Below are 18,759 nucleotides of genomic sequence, written 5' to 3' on the forward strand. Positions count from 1 at the left end.
AAAAAGGTCTTCTTGAATTGAAAGCTGGTCTTAATAATGGTGGTCATGAAACTATCATTGCTTTTCTTAAAAGCCCATTTGATTCACTAATGTCCTTAAGGGAAGGAAATCTGCCATCCTTTACCCAGCCTGGTCTCCACGTGAATCCAGACTCACAGCAATGTGGTTGCCTCTTAACTGTCCTCTGAAATGACTAGTTCGCCACTCACTTCAAGGCCAATTAGGGATGGACAGCAAATGCTATTGGCCAACAATGCCCACATGCCATGAAAAAGTAAAATAAAAAATAATTCCACCTGAAAATACACAAGTGAATGCGATATCTGGGTGGATGCGTAATTCCAGCTTATGTTTATTTATGGAAACTGCTATGTTATGATGTGTAGGTGCGAATGCTACATTTTGAGATGTTAAGTATTTGCATGATTTGAGAGATGCCTGAAGCAATTTCATTTCAGTGAAAGAGTATGCCAGCAAAGGCAGATCTTGTACTTCTGCAAAATACCATGTGCACATTCAGACATGATGATGATGTCCTTGTACACAAACAAATGAGAAAGAATAGGAAACGACCAGTGCTGGTCCGTCAAGCATATTTTGTCCTGTCATGGCGTAGCTGCCACAAACCATCATCTCAACCTCTCAGCCCATGTAATCTACTGGCAAAGAAAGACTTGCATTTATATAGCATTTCATGCTGTCCCAAAGTACTTTACAGCCGATGAATTACTTTTGAAGGTGTATTAATGGAGGAAGGGGGATGGGGGGGGTGGGGGAGAAACATTGGGACAGTTTAGGAAAAAGAAACACTGGGGAAGTAATTTGAATCCTCAAGGGAAGCTCCAAAAGCCCTTAGTGAATGGGTGAGACAACTGTTAACAAATTGTCTACCTTCTACATATTGAGATGTTTGTCACCATATTTCTTCCTTTTGAGTGCATATAGTGAATTCACACCAAATTGAGAATCTTTTTTGACCTATCTCCATTAATAGCTTTAGAACAGAATTCAATTTGTTGTATCTAGAGAGCTCATTTTCTCAGGGACTGTCCTGCCATAAATTTGGTGAAAGTTTTCAGGACACCCCATTCTTAATGCTTAAGGATGCTTAAATTCATTCTGAGATTTTGACATTAGAGTTTCAATTCTCTTTTACTGGGGCTGTTAAGGTGCTCAAGGTTGTTCCAATTTCATTCAAGGCTCTTTGCTCTTCCATTCACCTATCCTCCTGCAAGGAGGATGATTTGGCCTTCCTTGTCCTTGTCCCAGACCTAACCCTGAATGGACATTCTGAGGGAAATTGGAAGCATCAACCCTTGTACTATTTTGTTCTGTTGCGTAGTTTGGACCAAATTCACATTTACTGTAAGTTCTTTCTCATTTTCAGGTGATTCTGATGTTGTGGCAACAATGAAAACCTTTGCGGAACTCACTGACCTGGCTAAGTAAAGAATCTTTGAGAAGAGTTGTATGATTTGTGCAAATATGTATGGGAATTCTACACAGTAATTTCTTATAATTTTTTTAAATTTAGAGTACACAATTTTTCTTTTCCAGTTAAGGGGCAATTTAGCGTGGCCAATCCACTACCTTGCATATCTTTGGATTGTGGGGTGAAACCCACGCAGACACGGGAGAATGTGCAAACTCCACACGGACAGTGACCCAGGGCCGGGATCGAACCCGGGTCCTCAGCATAGTAGTCAGCAGTGCTAAACACTGCACCACAATGCCGCCCCAATTTCTTATCGTTAACTTAAATGCTGCTGGGTAGAAATTTCCTCCATGAACCATAAAGCACAGGGCTAAATCGCTGGCTTTGAAAGCAGACCAAGGCAGGTCAGCAGCACGGTTCAATTCCCGTACCAGCCTTCCCAAACAGGCGCCGGAATGTGGCGACTAGGGGCTTTTCACAGTAACTTCATTTGAAGCCTACTTGTGACAATAAGCGATTTTCATTTCATTTCATTTTCATTTCATAAATGGAGAGAGGAATGGTAACAATAATTTCCAGTGAAACCTTTCAACTCCCTGGTGTTGGAAAGATTAATGCCAAAGTTGGCCGTGGAGTGTTTTTGCTGTGTGCACGGAGGTATTTAGATGGAAGAATTTTAGTTTGATAGTATTATCTCTTAGATTTTGATGCAGGTTTTGCAAAATGGATGCATCCAATAATTTTAGTACTGTGATGACATTATAAACGGTGTGCAGTTTATGCAGTACATATATTTCCCATAAAATGAAACAGCAGAGAGAGAGAGATGGGGAAACTTTCAGCAATGGGGTTTGTCAGTCCTACTTATACTACAGGGCAGCACGGTAGCATTGTGGATAGCACAATTGCTTCACAGCTCCAGAGTCCCAGGTTCGATTCCCGGCTTGGGTCACTGTCTGTGCGGAGTCTGCACATTCTCCCCGTGTGTGCGTGGGTTTCCTCCAGGTGCTCCGGTTTCCTCCCACAGTCCAAAGATGTGCAGGTTAGGTGGATTGGCCATGCTAAATTGCCCTTAGTGTCCAAAATTGCCCTTAGTGTTGGGTGGGGTTACTGGGTTATGGGGATAGGGTGGAGGTGTGGACATTGGGTAGGGTGCTCTTACCAAGAGTCGGTGCAGACTCGATGGGCCGAATGGCCTCCTTCTGCACTGTAAATTCTATGAAATCTATGATATCCAATACATGGCTTTGGTGTTAGGAACTGGGTTACAACCAAAATCTACACCCGTTTCATCGAGATATTACAATAACAGTTTGAATTAATCTATGGCCTTTAATGTAGAAAAGAACATCTTCAAGGTTCTCCAGTAACTTATTTCACCTTTTGTTAGGAAAACAGAGGTACTTTTAAGGGATTTATCTTTGTATTGTTCAATATTGGAAATAAGGTATGAATTTAAGTGGGTTCAATTTAGTGGTTCTGTGTAAGAGGAGTAAAACTCTAGTTAGATTCTTGCTAGACAAAGGCCGGGATTCTCCGCTATCTGGCAGTTCGGCCCGTACCGGCGCTGAGGAGTGGCGTGAACCACTCCGGCGTTGGGCCGCCCGGAAGGTGCGGAATCCTCTGCACCTTCAGGGGCTAGGTCGGCGGGTTTGGCGCCGCACCAGCCAACACCGGCGGGGTTAGTGCCGTGCCAACCAGCGGTGGGCCCCGATCGCGGGCCAGGCCACCGTGGGGGCCTCCCCTGGGCCAGATACCCCCACGCCCCCCCCCGAGGACTCCGCAGGCCGCCCGCAGAGCCAGGTCCCGCCGGTAAGGACCTAGTTTGATTTACGCTGACGGGACTGGGCGAAAACGGGCGGCCACTCGGCCCATCATGGAGCGGAGAATCGTCGGTGTGGGAGGGCCACTGCCAACGGACCCCGACCGGCGCAACGTGATTCCCGGCCCTGCCAAAAAACCAGCGCCGGAGAATCCGGCAGCCGGGGCGGGATTCACGCCGCCCCCCGGCAATTCTCCGGCCTGGCGGGAGGTCAGAGAATCCCGCCCAAAGTGTTTGTTTATGTGTTGGTTTGGTCAGTTCATATTGTGCTGGGAGATAATAAATTTGTTGCTTAGTTATTAGAGCACCCGAAGCCCCGCTATTCTCCGCCCAAGACAGGACGAATTCCCGACGGCATGGACCACTCATGGTCCTGCCATTCGGGATACTTGCGAGGAGGCTGCAGACTCTGTCCGTAACCGCCATGGTCAGGGGTGGGCTGATCGGAGGGCAGGGGCTGGCCTCATTTGGGACTGGGGTATTTTTGAGCGGGCGGTCCTGGTTGGGCATGCGGCAGATCGGGGGCACAGATCCGCGGTCTGAGTCCGCCATGGAGCACGGCGGTAGACACTTATTGAGTATACTATATGATGCCTCACTATACATTCAAGCCACTACCAACAAAGCAAATATTATTTTATTTCTAGAAGTAGAAGGGCATTTAAGAGTTTATTGGATAAACATATGGATGATAATGGCATAGTGTAGGTTAGATGGCTTTTGTTTCGGTGCAACATCGTGGGCCGAAGGGCCTGTACTGCGCTGTATTGTTCTATGTTCTAAGTTTGAAAATGATGTGGTCCTCCAATTTCAACATCAGAGTTTTCTAACAGAGCTGCATTGTGTTGACATAGTACTTTGGTATATGATTGTATTCCAACAATTCACACATGATAAATTCCTAATAAGTATGTTGAATAAAGAAAAAATGTTGAACATTTTTTTGAGTTGCCATAATCTATATTACATCTTTTAGCAAATTGGAATTTTAAATATCATATACACCGGGCAGTAGTAAGATGCAACTTCTTTAGTTCAAACTAGTTGTTTCCATTAATGAGCTCAAAGCAAGAGCTTCAGAAGTATGAATCTTTCCTGACTGATGCTCACTGAAACGTCATGCTGCTCTCAAGTAAAAGGACTTGTATTCTTCTTTGCATAGGATAGCCATGGAGTCCAGAAACTGGCATGGCCTTTCTGAGCTGATGAACAAAAATTTTGAGCTACGAAGGTAAGATCTTTATGTCTAAATCTGGCTTTGAAAGAGAGGATTGAAAATCGATATTGTTTAGCTGGCTTCAACTCTCTTTCTAAAGAGCAGAAAAACTGTTTGTCAGGAATCTGATGGGATAGGTGCAGTGCTGGTCTTGTTCATTGAAGTTAATGGAGAACAATATTGGACATGGTGAAAAATGGTCTTCCCCGATCCTGTGGGTTTCCTGCATGGTGAGTTAGGTTAAATTACCATAAATTGCTTCACAGCTCCAGGGTCCCAGGTTCGATTCCCGGCTTGGGTCACTGTCTGTGCAGGGTCTGCACGTTCTCCCCGTGTGTGCGTGGGTTTCCTCCGGATGCTCCGGTTTCCTCCCACAGTGCAAAGATGTGCGGGGTAGGTGGATTGGCCATGCTAAATTGTCCTTAGTGTCCAAAATTGCCCTTAATGTTGGGTGGGGTTACTGGGTTATGGGGATAACGTGGAGGTGTGGGCTTGGGTGGGGTGCTCTTTCCAAGAGCCGGTGAAGACTCGATGGGCCGAATGGCCTCCTTCTGCACTGTAAATTCTATGATTCTATGATTACAATACTTCCTATTAAATGGATTATGCTATCTGTTGCACATTTGAAAAAAAATTCTGTTTGTTGAATTATATGGCATATTAAATAGCACAGTTCAATAAACATACACAAAAAACATCTCATAGTTTAAGTACTACAATGCAATTCAAGGGAAATGGTGGTATAATACTCACCATTGGACTTGTAATCTAGAGGTCCAGGCAATGCTCTGGGAACATGGGTTCAAATTCAATGAATAAATCTGGATTTTAAAGCTTGTCTCAGAAATGAAACAATAATCGATTGTCGTAAAGACCCATTCTGTTCCCTTATGTCCTTACCTGGTCTGGCCTATACATGACTCGAGTAATATGCTTGACTCTTGACTGCCCTCTGAAATGTTCAGTTCAATTAGGGGTGGGCAATAAATGCAGGCATTGCCAATGACTCCCGATCCATGAAAGATAAAAGAAGAGATGGTGCATGCAATGTGTTGAAATCCTGTACGGTATGGCATGATTATCTGCTCATAATTTCTAATAGAATGGATTTCTGATCAGCTGTGTCATTCATGGCAACTGCAGAGTGAACATAAGACACAAATTTGAAGAGAAAACTACAACAAAATTCATTCCTGGACCATCTACACATACTAGAATGTAGTTATACACTATTGCTGACAGGAGCTACTGGGTTACTTGCTTGGCTTAGCATAATGATAAAGGAAGTAAAATAATTAATGTTTGAAGGAGGGGATATTTCTTCCATTTTTAATTTTGGTCTGGAAATATAATGGGCGGGGTTCTCTGCCCTGCCTGATGAGGCGCCCCCCCCAGGATCCTCCGTCTCGCCAGCCGGCCAATGGGGTTTCCCATTGTGGGCTGCCCCATGCTGTCGGGAGATCCCCGGGCTGCCGACGCAACAGAGAATCCTGACAACGGAGAATCCAGCAAAATATTTTAAAGAGATTAAACCATGATACTTTAATTTTCCAAGTGTCTGTACAAATGTTTTGTGTTGTTTAAGGTCGATATATACAGATGCTTGTTTGGGCCAAGGAAATTTGAGGATGGTGCAACTTGGCAGAAAGGTATAGGGCCAATTAAATCTGTATTTTGCAATGCTTTTCAAAAACAATAGCACATGAATCCCAGTTTCAGAAACAATTAAACAATGTTCAGAATCAGCTGCATATTAAGCAGTGATATAGTCAAACTACTTTACATTCTGTTGAAGTGATAGACGTAATTAATTGTCACATTGGAGCTCATTTTCATTTTCGATTTGGTTAACTGTAGTTTGAAATTTCAGAAATGGTGTAAGGGAAATTGAAGGAGGTGGATTTTAAAATGTGTCTGAATAACCAAATTTGGAAGACCTGTTTTATACTTGCAAAAATCACATTAATTACTGCAGTTTTGCTTTTGGAGTGCTTTCTGGTGATTTAATGGACAATGGTAAACTATATTGGGATGTTTTCATAGAATCATAGATTTTACAGTGCAGAAGGAGGCCATTCGGCCCATTGAGTCTGCACCGGCCCTTGGAAAGAGCACCCTACTTAAGCCCACACCTCCACCTTGTGCCCGTAACCCTACAGTAACCCCACCTAACCTTTTTGGCACTAAGGGCATTTCAACATGGCCAATCCACCTAACTTGCACATCTTTGGACTGTGGGAGGAAACCGGAGCACCCGGAGGAAACCCACGCAGAAACGGGGAGAACGTGCAGATTCCGCACAGACAGTGATCCAAGCTGGGGTTTTAAAAGTAAATTAAATAGAAAACATCCTTTTCAAAATTGATTCCAAGATTATACCATATCAATCAAAATTTTAAGAAGTACCAAATCCCTGCTTAAAATTTTAAGATACAAATTTACCTTCGATTTCATTAACAGAATTAATATAATCTGTTAAATTGACTGTTTAATTTTGAGTGTGATACTGTTGAAAGTCGATGTGTAATTACTGGAGTAAAAATCGCTATTGTGACCTCTGCACCTGTTATTTTTGGCAGTTTGGCTCTGCGGTAAAGCTTCCTGGTAGTGGAGGAGCAGTGATTGGTCTCTGTCTAGATCCTGACAACCTGGTATGTTGAAATAATTCTCTGCATGGGGTGGATCAATCGTTGGTGTTATGAGTTAGAAAAGAAATGGGGCGTTATTCTCCGACCCCCCGCCGGGTCGGAGAATGGCCGTAGGCCGCCGTGAATCCCGCCCCCCGCCCCCGCCGAAGTCTCCGGTACCGGAGATTGGGCGGGGGCGGGAATCGGGCCGCGCCGGTTGGTGGGACCCCCCGCTGGATTCTCCGGCCCGGATGGGCCGAAGTCCCGCCCAGAAATTGCCTGTCCCGCCGGCGTAAATCAAACCTGGTATTTACCGGCGGGACCAGGCGGCGTGGGCGGGCTCCGGGGTCCTGGGGGGGGCGCGGGGCGATCTGACCCCGGGGGGTGCCCCCACGGTGGCCTGGCCCGCGATCGGGGCCCACCGATCCGCGGGCGGGCCTGTGCCGTGGGGGCACTCTTTCCCTTCCGCCTCCGCTACGGCCTCCACCATGACGGAGGCGGAAGAGACTCGCCCCACTGCGCATGCGCGGGAAACTGACAGCGGCCGCTGACGCTCCCGCGCATGCGCCGGGAAACTGTCAGCGGTCGCTGACGCTCCCGCGCATGCGCCGCAATTCCGCGCCAGCTGGCGGGGCAACAAACTCCATTTCCGCCAGCTGGCGGGGCGGAAATCCCTCCGGCCAGCTGGCGGGGCAACAAACGCCATTTCCGCCAGCTGGCGGGGCGGAAATCCCTCCGGCGTCGGCCTAGCCCCTCAATGTTGGGGCTAGGCCGCCAAAGATGCGGAGCATTCCGCACCTTTGGGAAGGCGCGATGCCCGTCTGATTGACGCCCTGTTTGGCGCCAGTCGGCGGACATCGCGCCGTTGGGGGAGAATTTCGCCCATGAACTGAATTTCCTTTTGTTTTGAGAAGCATTTAGAAGCAAGCATGCATCACACGCTGAGGGCAACAGTTAAATGCCAATGAGATTAGCAGGCGTTTCAGTGGTTTGTATCAGCATAATCCATTGACTGTGCTGGTGTTGCAGCGGCGCCTCGCCAACTATTGTTCTCTGTTCATTATTACTCTGCTTTACTGAACATCTGCTTAAATTGGATTTGTTATGTTGCTGACATGGGTTTCCATTTTCTTTCCAGGTCGAGTTAAAGAAAGCTTTCCAGGAAGCTGGGTTTGTTATCTGTGATGTTGTCCCATATGGCCCTTGAATTTTGGTCACAAAATGACAGATGAAAATTTTATGATAGTATTAATTGTAAAGAGTAATATTAGTGGGAAAATAAGTTTAGATGAACAACTACAAGAGTAAAATTATTCCCTTAGGCTTGAATTAGAAAACTGAAAAATATTACTGCAATCGGTAGAATTCTTTTAAATGCTATTAGTTTAGTATTCTGGAAAATATCTTACCTTGCAATGAGTTAGTTCCCTGATGCTGGTGTGGAGTAATGTTCAGACAACTGAAATATGCCACAATAATATGCCATGACAAAACCATTGGAGCTCTGACTGTGACCAGTATACAATTTTCCATCTTCATAAAATTCTGTGACAATTCACCAGTCTGATGAATTTTAGTACGTACTCTGTACATTATATTAGACTGTCTCAAATTTTAAATATACTACTAGGGCATACAGACAATAATGGATACATAAGAGCAAGCTATGAAGTTATAATCTAATGCACTTGAGATGACATTATCAACTACAATTATACTTAAAATATGTTTATGTCAATGACAACTTCTTGGCACACATCATCCTCAACGCTGACTATGTCAGAACAGGTACCAATGCCTTACCTTTCAAAAGTGACTTTGAAGTTAGCTGCTGCCATTATTGGCTTCAGTATACATTCTGCATTGATAGTGCACCATTGAGCTTACTGTCGTTCTTTCACAAGTGCCAGCACTCCATTCACCCCGAGCATATCAGATATGAATGATTCATAGTGGCACTATCCCAAATGACAAATACAAAGATGGTGACTGCAGTTAGTCATGTGACTATTATAAAAGAACCGCAATCATCTCAAATTTGATAGTTTAGAAATCCAGTTTAAAATAGTTGCCGATTGTTCAAGAGGACTTGTCAAGGTAAATGCTAGTTTCCATTAGCTGAATGGCCTCCTTCTGCACTGTAGGGATTCTATGATTCTATGATTTCTTTAGGATTAAAGCACAGCACATCTTAACAGCTCTGTAAGTAAGATAATGCATACAGTGATAGGAAGTTAGATGGAATGTTAGATGCATTTTAGAAGTTACTTTATTAAAGTTTTTGTATCTGCAAAGCATAATTCTGACACAAATACTGGATTTATAAAGGAACTATGCAGAGCTTCCATCTGCTCTGTAATGGAAAATGCTAGTTCATTCAGAACAGAAGTCAGACTTTATTTTCAAGAGACTTTTCTGGTTCAGACTCTGCTCTTTTTCTGAGTCATTCACTTACAGCTACCTAACTCCTGCAGTGGCAAGTGCTATGTATACATAGGAACAGATAATGTTTTGGTCTATGTTCGATGAGGCAAATCTCTAATCAAATGATTTCCTCCGCTACAGAACAGAGCCCAGGTGCATTCTTCTCATGAGAAGGAAAATTGAAGGAAGAGTTGTTAACTATTACACTGTTTGCCTATTTAAGGGATGCTTTAATGAAGGACTGGGAAGAGGTTGCTTGGCTTGGGGAAAGAACTGCATAACACCAGAAAGGGAAAGAAGGATTTCACATCAAAATTTCTAACTTTCAAGCACTTTGAAATAACAGAATCATAGAATTTACAGTGCAGAAGGAGGCCATTAGGCCCATCGAGTATGCACCGGCCCTGGGAAAGAGCACCCTACTTAAGCCCACGCCACCACCCTATCTCCCTAACCCCACCTAACCTTTTTGGAAACTACGGGGCAATTTAGCATCGCCAATCCACCTAACCTGCGCATCTTTGGCTTGTGGGAGGAAACCGGAGCACCCGGAGGGAACCCACGCAGACATGGGGAGAAAGTGAAAACTTCCCACGGTCACCCAAGGCCAGTATTGAACCCGGGATTTTGGAGCAGTGCGGCAGCAGTGCTAACCACTGTGCCACTGAGAAATGTATCACTTAAGTTGAGAAGAATGAGAAATATTTGTTCAAATCATATGCATTTTAAATGAAGCTTCCTCCATATAACCTACTGATTCTGTGCACCTTTTGCTAATTACCTTTAACAATTGATTTAAGAGCACTAGCTTAAGAAAAATATCCAAATGAGATTAAGATTCTCCCTCCCTCGTTAGTACAATCAGTTACACAGAGAATGGAGTAGTAGAGGGTTTAAAAGGTAATAACATAATGGCCCGGATTTTGAAGTCAATGGTGAAGAATAAAAGAGGAAGTATAAATTGGATTTAAACCATATGCAGAAAGTGAAATAAAAATTAGGAAAGACAGATTTGATTCAGCGAGAGAGATAAAAGTCACAGGTAGAAAAATTTAAATTGAAAAAAATCCTTAAAAAGTGCAATGTCTGAAGGAATGAGACCCCACATCATGAAATTACATTTTCAGGCCAGAGAGGTGATTTTGGAGCAATTGTCACCTATCATGCTGATATAAATTCACCTAACCCTCAATATACCAGCTCTAATTTGTCCTGACATGTTTAGTGGGAAAATAGTGGGAAAGTATCCCACTTCATGCCCTTGCATTGATTTGAATGTCAAGTATCCTGGCAACAACTGTTAAAATTCACCCTGTGGCGGATATGATACTTCTGTCGACAGCTTCTGAATTTCCACATTCCGGATTTGCACATGCATGTACACTATATGTTGTTGTTTGTTTTACCATTTTAACGGTGAGTGCTGACAGCATCCCTGTTAGTATTAATGTAAAGTCCAGTCTAATGGGGTTCAGATGATAGGGGCAAAGATTCGGAACCATTTCAGGCCTCAGTTTTGTTAATATAGAAGTTAAATGTTACAGGCTGGTCCTTCATTCTTTGAGACGAATAATTATAGCAGCACTTCAAATTTGTCAAATAAATGGTGTTGGTTTACTTGTGAATTCTACTGCTAGTGCATTGTAATCTTTCACGTAAAGAAGTGTCAGGAAATATTCCTTAATTGCCTCCTTTAGAGCAGTCTAAGACTGTGAAAATTAATTACAGAATGGGAATCAGTCCAATTTGTGTTCTAAATTCAGGTTACAGTCAGGACTCCAAATGTGTTATCCAGCAGAGTACAATGGGGCATCAAGCTTTTCTGAAGTTTCAACTACTGTTTTCTTCATGTACTTGGCAATCAAAATCTTCCAGCATACTTCAGAAGTTGTTGCTGCTACAGGGCTTGCAAAAATAATCCAGGGCTGCTGCCACCCTGGGACTGTCATCCTCCAAGATCTTGATTCCAGCCATCCTCCAACCCTCAAACCTGCCCCTAAGCAACTGGCTTAGCAGCTAGAGGCCCCTGCTTAACTTTCAAGCTTCAATGAATGAGGCAACATCACAAAGTATTCAGACACCTGGCAACTTGCCTGACTAATTTAAATGGCAAAATCATTGTGGGCCTATTTGTCAAGTGAATGATTGCTCGATTGCCCAAATGTCAAAATCTATCACCGTTGAATTGTGGGTTTTCATATTTTTAAAACAGTTGGTTTAATACATTCATAATGCTGTGATATTATTTGCATATTACTCTTGCTATAGAGGGAATGCAGCAAAAGGTTTACCTGACTGATCCTGGGATGGCGGGACTGACGTATGTGGAGATTGAGTACGTTAGTCTTATATTCGCTGGCGTTTAGAAGAATGAGGGGGGATCTTATAGACACCTATAAAATTCTAATCGGACTAGACAGGGTAGATGAAGGATGTTCCCGATGGGTGGGGTGTCTGGAACCAGGGATCACAGTCTGAGGATACGGGGTAAACCTTTTAGGTCTGAGATGAGAAGAAATCTCTTCATCCAGAGAGTGGTGAGCCTGTGGAATTCGCTACCACAGAAAGCAGCTGAAGCAAAAACATTGTGGGCGGGATTCTCCGTCGGCGGGATCCTCCGCTTTGCTGGCAGCGCACTCACACCCGCGGATTTCCCAATGGCGTGGGGGTGGCCACAATGGGAAACCTCTTTGGCCAGGTGCCGAGACGGAGGATCCCGCTGCTGGCGGGGGGGGGGGGGGGGGGGGGGGGGTGGCGGGGGGGGGGGGGGGGGCGCTGCGCCAGAAAACGGATCTGACAGGACGGCGAATCCTGCCCTGTATGTTTTCAAGGAGTTAGAGTTAGCTCTTGGGGCTAAAGGGATGGGGGGGGTGGGGGGGGGGGGGGGGGGGGGGGGGGGGCGGGGGGAGCGTGAGTAGGTTACTGAGTTGAATGATCAGCCACGATCATGATGAATAGTGGAGCAGGCTTGAAGGGCCAAATGACCTATTCTTACTCCTATATTCTATGTTTCAAGTCTTAATAATGTGAGAAAGAGTGAGTTGCACATGTTTAATTTATGGTACATGTTCTCTTATTAACCATTATATTTGGTACAATTATGGTAAGGTGCTCATTGATGAATGTTTTTTTCTATGATGGATTTGGATATATTTTTTAATTACATTAAAAGAAATAAAAACATCTTAATTTTCTTACAAGTCAAAAAGCTACCTTCTCTTTTAATTCAAACTTGAAATACTATTACTTTAAATTCTGATACACAAATTTCTCGATATTGTATGCTGAGTCATTGCTCCGGAATACACATGAAATTTATTGGTCCTGTTTTTTTTATAACTCATTGCAAATGGAAGCTATGTAGGATATAGGAATTGTTCATGATTGCACTTCCCAATTGAATTGCCAGCCAGGTAGTGAAATATACAAGAGTCGATCCCAGCTTCAATCCCATTCTGTGTTGAGTTAATTGCCGTCAATGATTATGGATTAGTTCCTGGAAAATTCACCACTTAAACAAAATAGGATTGAGCTTTGGCTGTGGTGCTGCTGAAGTTCTAATAGTTTGATGATATTTGTAATGTATGGGGTAATGCATTTGGGGAGGAGAAATGATGCAAGAAATTGCAGAATAAGTGGTCAGTTACTGAAGAACAGGGGTCCTTGAAGTGCTTGTCCATGGAACCCTCAAGATACCAGCACAAGTAGATGAGGTGATTAGGAAGACTTGAGGGATACTTTATTTATTTATACATATGGGATTCATTGGCCCAGAACTTTTGAGCTTTGGGGTGGCGTGGTAGACCCGACCCTCCCCCCCCCCCCCCACTCCCGCCTCTGCCTCCCCCAGGACATTCACAGGCGAGAATTGCACAGGAATTGTCCAGGAAGTTCAAACATTCAATGGTAAATTCCCCTGCACCCGGGTACCATCTGAAACTCCGATTTAAATCGCAGATGGTTCTGATTCTCATACCAGATTAGTGATTTTTTAAAAAATATATATATTTTATTAAAGTTTTCAAACACAATTTTTCCACCTTATAAATCAACATAAAAGATAACACAATAACTAATAAGTAACATTATTTAAATAAAATAGTGAACTAGCAAAGTAACAAAAAATAGTGCTTCCCCCCCCTCGCCCTCTGGGCTGCTGCTGCTGACGATCTATTTTCCCTTACCGTTCCGCGAGATAGTCAAGGAACGGTTGCCACCGCCTGGAGAACCCCTGAACCGATCCTCTCAACGCAAACTTCATCCGTTCCAGTTTTATAAACTCTGCCATATCGTTTATCCAGGCCTCCACGCCGGGGGGTTTTGCTTCCTTCCACATGAGTAAGATCCTTCGCCGGGCTACCAGGGACGCAAAAGCCAGAATATCGGCTCTTTCACCTCCTGCACTCCCAGCTCCTCCGCTACCCCAAATATAGCTAACCCCCAGCCTGGCTTGACCCGGACCTTCACCACCTTTGAAATCACTCTTGCCACTCCCCTCCAGTACTCATCCAGTGCCGGACACGACCAAAACATATGTGTGTGGTTCGCCGGGCTTCCCAAGCACCTCCCGCACCTGTCCTCCACTCCGAAGAACCTGCTCAGCCTTGCTCCCGTCATGTGTGCCCTGTGTAGAACCTTGAATTGTATCAGGCTAAGCCTGGCACACGAGGAAGAGGAATTTACCCTACTTAGGGCATCAGCCCACAGACCCTCCTCAATCTCCTCCCCCAGCTCTTCTTCTTATTTTCCTTTCAGCTCCTCTACCAGCACCTCCCCCTCGTCTCATCTCTTGATATATTTCGGACACTTTGCCCTCCCCAACCCATACCCCCGAAATCACTCTATCCTGGATCCCCTGTGTCGGTAACAGCGGAAATTCCCTCACCTGTTGCCTCGTAAACGCCCTCACTTGCATGTATCTAAAGATATTCCCCGGGGGCAACTCATACTTTTCCTCCAGCGCTCCCAGGCTCGCAAACTCCCCGTCAATAAACAGGTCTCTCAATCTCCTAATTCCTGCCTGATGCCAGCTCTAGAACCCTCCGTCCATCCTTCCTGGGACAAACCTATGGTTGTTCCTGATCGGGGGCCACACCGAGGCACCCGTCACACCCCTATGTCGCCTCCATTGCCCCCAGATCCTTAAGGTTGCCGCCACCACTGGGTTCGTGGTGTACCTTTTCGGGGCGAGCGGTAGCGGCGCCGTCACCAGCGCCTTTAGGCTCGTTCCTTTACAGGACGCCATCTCCAGCCTCTTCCACGCCGCCCCCTCCCCCTCCTTCATCCACTTGCAAACCATCGCCACATTGGCGGCCCAGTAGTAATCGTCCAGATTCGGCAATGCCAGTCCCCCTCTGTCCCTGCTGCGCTGCAGGAACCCCCTCCTTACCCTCGGGGTCTTCCCTGCCCATACTTATAACACTCCTATCTATTTTCTTAAAAAAGGCCATAGTGATCAAAATGGGGAGACATTGAAACACAAAAAGAAACCTTGGGAGGACCATCATCTTGAGCGTCTGCACTCTGCCCGCCAGTGACAGCGGCAGCATATCCCACCTTTTGAAATCCTCTTCCATCTGCTCCACCAGCCGAGTCAGATTGAGGTTGTGTAAAGTTCCTCAGCTCCTGGCTACCTGAATCCCCAAATATCGGAATTTCCTTTCCGCTCTCCTTAACGGCAGGCCGGCTATCCCTCTTCCCTGATCCCTGGGGTGTACTACGAAAAGCTCACTCTTCCCCATATTAAGCCTATATCCCAAAAAATCTCCAAACTCCCTCAATATCTGCATAACCTCTGTCATCCCCTCCGCAGGATCCGCCACATACAGCAGTAGGTCATCTGAGTAGAGTGACACTCGGTGTTCCTCTCCCCCTCTAACCACCCCCCTCCATTTCCTAGAGTCTCTCAACGCTATGGCCAGTGGTTCAATTGCCAGCGCGAACAGTAATGGGGACAGGGGGCACCCCTGCCTTGTTCCCCTATGTAACCGAAAATACTCCGATCTCTGCCGATTTGTGACTACACTTGCCACTGGGGCCCCATAGAGGAGTTTGACCCAACTGACAAACCCCTCCCTGAACCCAAACCTCCTCAACACCTCCCATAAATACTCCCACTCTACCCTATCAAATGCCTTCTCTGCATCCATCGCTGCCACTATCTCTGCCTCCCCCTCCGCTGGGGGCATCATTATCACCCCCAACAGCCGTTGCACGTTGACATTCAATTGTCTCCCCTTTGTCTGGTCTTCATGCACCACCCCCGGGACACAATCCTCGATCCTCGTCGCTAGCACTTTTGCCAGCAACTTGGCGTCTACATTCAGGAACGAGCTAGGCCTATATGACCCGCATTGCAGCGGATCTTTATCAGATTAGTGATTTTAATCCTTCTAATATTTCCTGGGTAACTTTGATACGTAGCTATGATGCAGCTCCTAACTCCCCCTCCCCCACTGAATTTCCCCAACTACCCCCCACCCTGAGTAACCCCCATCCCCCGACTCTCCCTCTACGCCCAGACTCCGTAACCCACCCTCAATTACCGAACCCTTACTGTCCCAAACCCCCAACCTACACCATCCACTTGCCTTGCAGAATTAATTTCTCACCCGTCAAAGTGGCTGTCCTTTTGAGCTATCTTGCTTTATTGGCAGTTAGTGTCATAAAAAAGATGTGTGGTTTCTCTTCCCCTGAGTCTGCTGCATTGCACAGGAAGGACCCCGGACCTGCTCATTGCACACTGTTCACCAGGTCCAGGATGTGAGAAGTGAAAGCCAATTTTCCTATTCAAGTGAAATATGTGCATCTCCCAAACCGTATTAAGGAGCCGAGTGGCAATCCCACTCTCGTTGCCATTTGTTGGAAGTTCTGGGCCAGCATTTGCTGAGGCATAGAGTATGAGGGCAGGGGGGATTGTGTTAGACTTTTATAAAACACTAGTTAGAGCAATTTACAGTTCTGGTATCCGCTTGACAGGAAGGATGTGATCATTTGAGAGCGTACAGAGGAGGTTTACAAGATGTTGCCAGACCTTGGTAATGCCAGCTGTGAGAAAAGATTGTGTACCATGTGGTTGTGTTCTTTGGAACAGAGGAGGTTGAGATGTTATTGAGGTGTGGTAAATTATGGTGGCCTAGTCAGAGTGGAAAGGAGGGACATATTTTCTTCCTGAGGCGAGATCAATAAGCAGAGATGATAGATTTAAAGTAATTGGTGGAATGATTAGAGGGAAGTTAGAGAAATCAGAGGTGAAGGTCTGAAACTCTTTGCCCAAAAGGATGGTAGAGGCAGAAACCTCATTGCATTTTTGAAAAAATCAGTTTGGCATGCACTTGAAGGGCTGGAGCCTCCCAACAAATAAATTAGATCTCAGTTTTGCTTGTTGCAGATGCTATGTGTAATGAGAAAGGAATAGCGGGCAATCTAGTTAGAATCCATAGAATCCCTACAGTGCAGAAGGAGGCCATTTGGCCCATCGAGTCTGCACCGACCCTCCAAAAGAGAACGCTACCTAGGCCCACTCCCCCTCCCTATCCCCGTAACCCCACCTAATCTGCACACATTTGGACACTAAGGGACATTTTTTTTAGCATGGCCAATCCACCTAACCTTCACGATTCGGGACTGTGGGAAGAAACCATAGCATCCGGTGTAAACCCATGCAGACAATCACCCAAGGCCGGAATCAAACCCGGATCCCTGGCTCTGTGAGGCAGCAATGCTAGCCACTGTGCCACCATGCTGCATATGCCACACCAACACTTCAGAAAGGTTATGTAACATATAGAGGTGGAGTTTTTCAGCATAATTGTCGGAGGCATAACTGCCTTTGCTTGGCCTGTTCACTCTATAGTTATTAACATCAGACAGGCCCTCTATTGGCTTGAGCCAGGGCTTCCACCCGTATCCGGGAAGAAGGCCCTGCCTTCGAGAGCTGCTGGCTGACCAAATGGTTGGTAGCTCTGTGGTCCCGGCAGTGCCACTGGGAATAGTGGCTATTGTTGGCATTTCAGCCAGTCGTGGAGAAGATGAGCTGCGATGGAGTCTGGACTTTGAGGTAAGTCTGAGGTCTCACCAGGATCTGGCTGGCAGGCTCAGGGGTTGGGTTTGGGGGAATCATGTGGATGGAAAGACCTTGGGGAAAGGGCCACCAGACAGCACAGGGGCCTTTAAAGGAGGTACCTACCCCAACCCACAACACACCATCCTTGACCAGCCACCAGCCCAAGCAATGAAACTTGCCAGACTACATACATGCAGTGGGCCTCTCTTGCTGTGACTTAAATCCCAGTGGTGGCAGGAAGTGGCATTTAAGTGGCTATTAATTGGTCACTTAAAGGTCTGAATTGGTTCCTGAGTGGGTGAACTTCCCAATATCTTCCCTGCTGTCGGATAGGGCAGCATGGTGGCACAGTGGTTAGCACTGCTGCCTCACAGTGCCAGGAACTCAGGTTCAATTATGGCCTTGGGTGACTATCTGTTTGGAGTTTGCACATTCTCCCCGTGTATGCGTGGGTTTCCTCCGGGTGCTCCGGTTTCCTCCCACAGTCCAAAGATGTGCAGGTTAGGTGGACTGGCCAGCTAAATAAAAATGCCCCTTAGTGCCCAAATATGTGCAGGTTAGGTGGGATGATGGGATAGGGCGGGGGAAAGTGGGCCTGGGTGGGGTACTCTTTGAGAGGTTAATGCAGACTCGGTGAGCCGAATGGCCTCCTTCTACGCTGTTGGAATTCAATGAAACATTGCAGCCCACCTGTCACCTGACCCTGGAGGTGAAAGTCATCTCATAGAAAGAGTACGGCACCAACACTCGTGGAAAATATGTAAAGCGTCCAATGCTGACACTTTGCAAGCAGAAACGGTGTTGAAAGTATTAACCAACATGTTAATCGAATCAGAAACATTAAGGAAGATACAGAAAGAGCATCATGCTGACACAAGGTGAAATAGAAAGGATAGAGAAAGAGAGCAAAATAAGACACAGAGACCATGGAGGTGAACCTGGCCAATATTGGTTTCTTCCAGCGAGTGCTGTTAGAAGATGGCGCTCGATTCCAGAGACACGAGTCCCGAAGCGGGGGGAAGGGGCGGGGCTACCCGCTGCGCATGCGGGCTGGGCGGCCCTGCCCTGGCGCCGCGTGCGGTGACGGTTGTCTTTGAATTCCCGCGCGGGCTATGCGCCTGCGCGCGTGCGCGCCGTTGCGCAGTTTGAGCGGCAGTTGGCGCGCTTTTG

General features: G+C 46.0%; 1 protein-coding gene across 2 annotated transcripts in view; it reads left to right on the forward strand.

The window, feature by feature from the left end:
- LOC140398154 (uncharacterized) overlaps positions 1-12,235 on the forward strand; it is a 56,443-nt gene extending 44,208 nt beyond the window's left edge. Inside the window, exons 14-18 of one of the 2 annotated variants that reach the window (XM_072486476.1) lie at positions 1,388-1,445; positions 4,420-4,488; positions 6,059-6,122; positions 7,053-7,124; positions 8,239-12,235. In XM_072486476.1, the coding sequence (XP_072342577.1) occupies positions 1,388-1,445; positions 4,420-4,488; positions 6,059-6,122; positions 7,053-7,124; positions 8,239-8,307 (332 nt within the window). In that variant the 3' untranslated portion in view covers positions 8,308-12,235. The remainder of the gene's footprint in view (positions 1-1,387; positions 1,446-4,419; positions 4,489-6,058; positions 6,123-7,052; positions 7,125-8,238) is intronic. The other variant, XR_011937428.1, reaches the window with a different exon arrangement.
- Positions 12,236-18,759: the final 6,524 nt, after the last annotated feature.

This window comes from Scyliorhinus torazame, chromosome 21 (genome assembly GCF_047496885.1).
Source record: "Scyliorhinus torazame isolate Kashiwa2021f chromosome 21, sScyTor2.1, whole genome shotgun sequence".
Taxonomy (NCBI): Eukaryota; Metazoa; Chordata; class Chondrichthyes; order Carcharhiniformes; family Scyliorhinidae; genus Scyliorhinus; species Scyliorhinus torazame.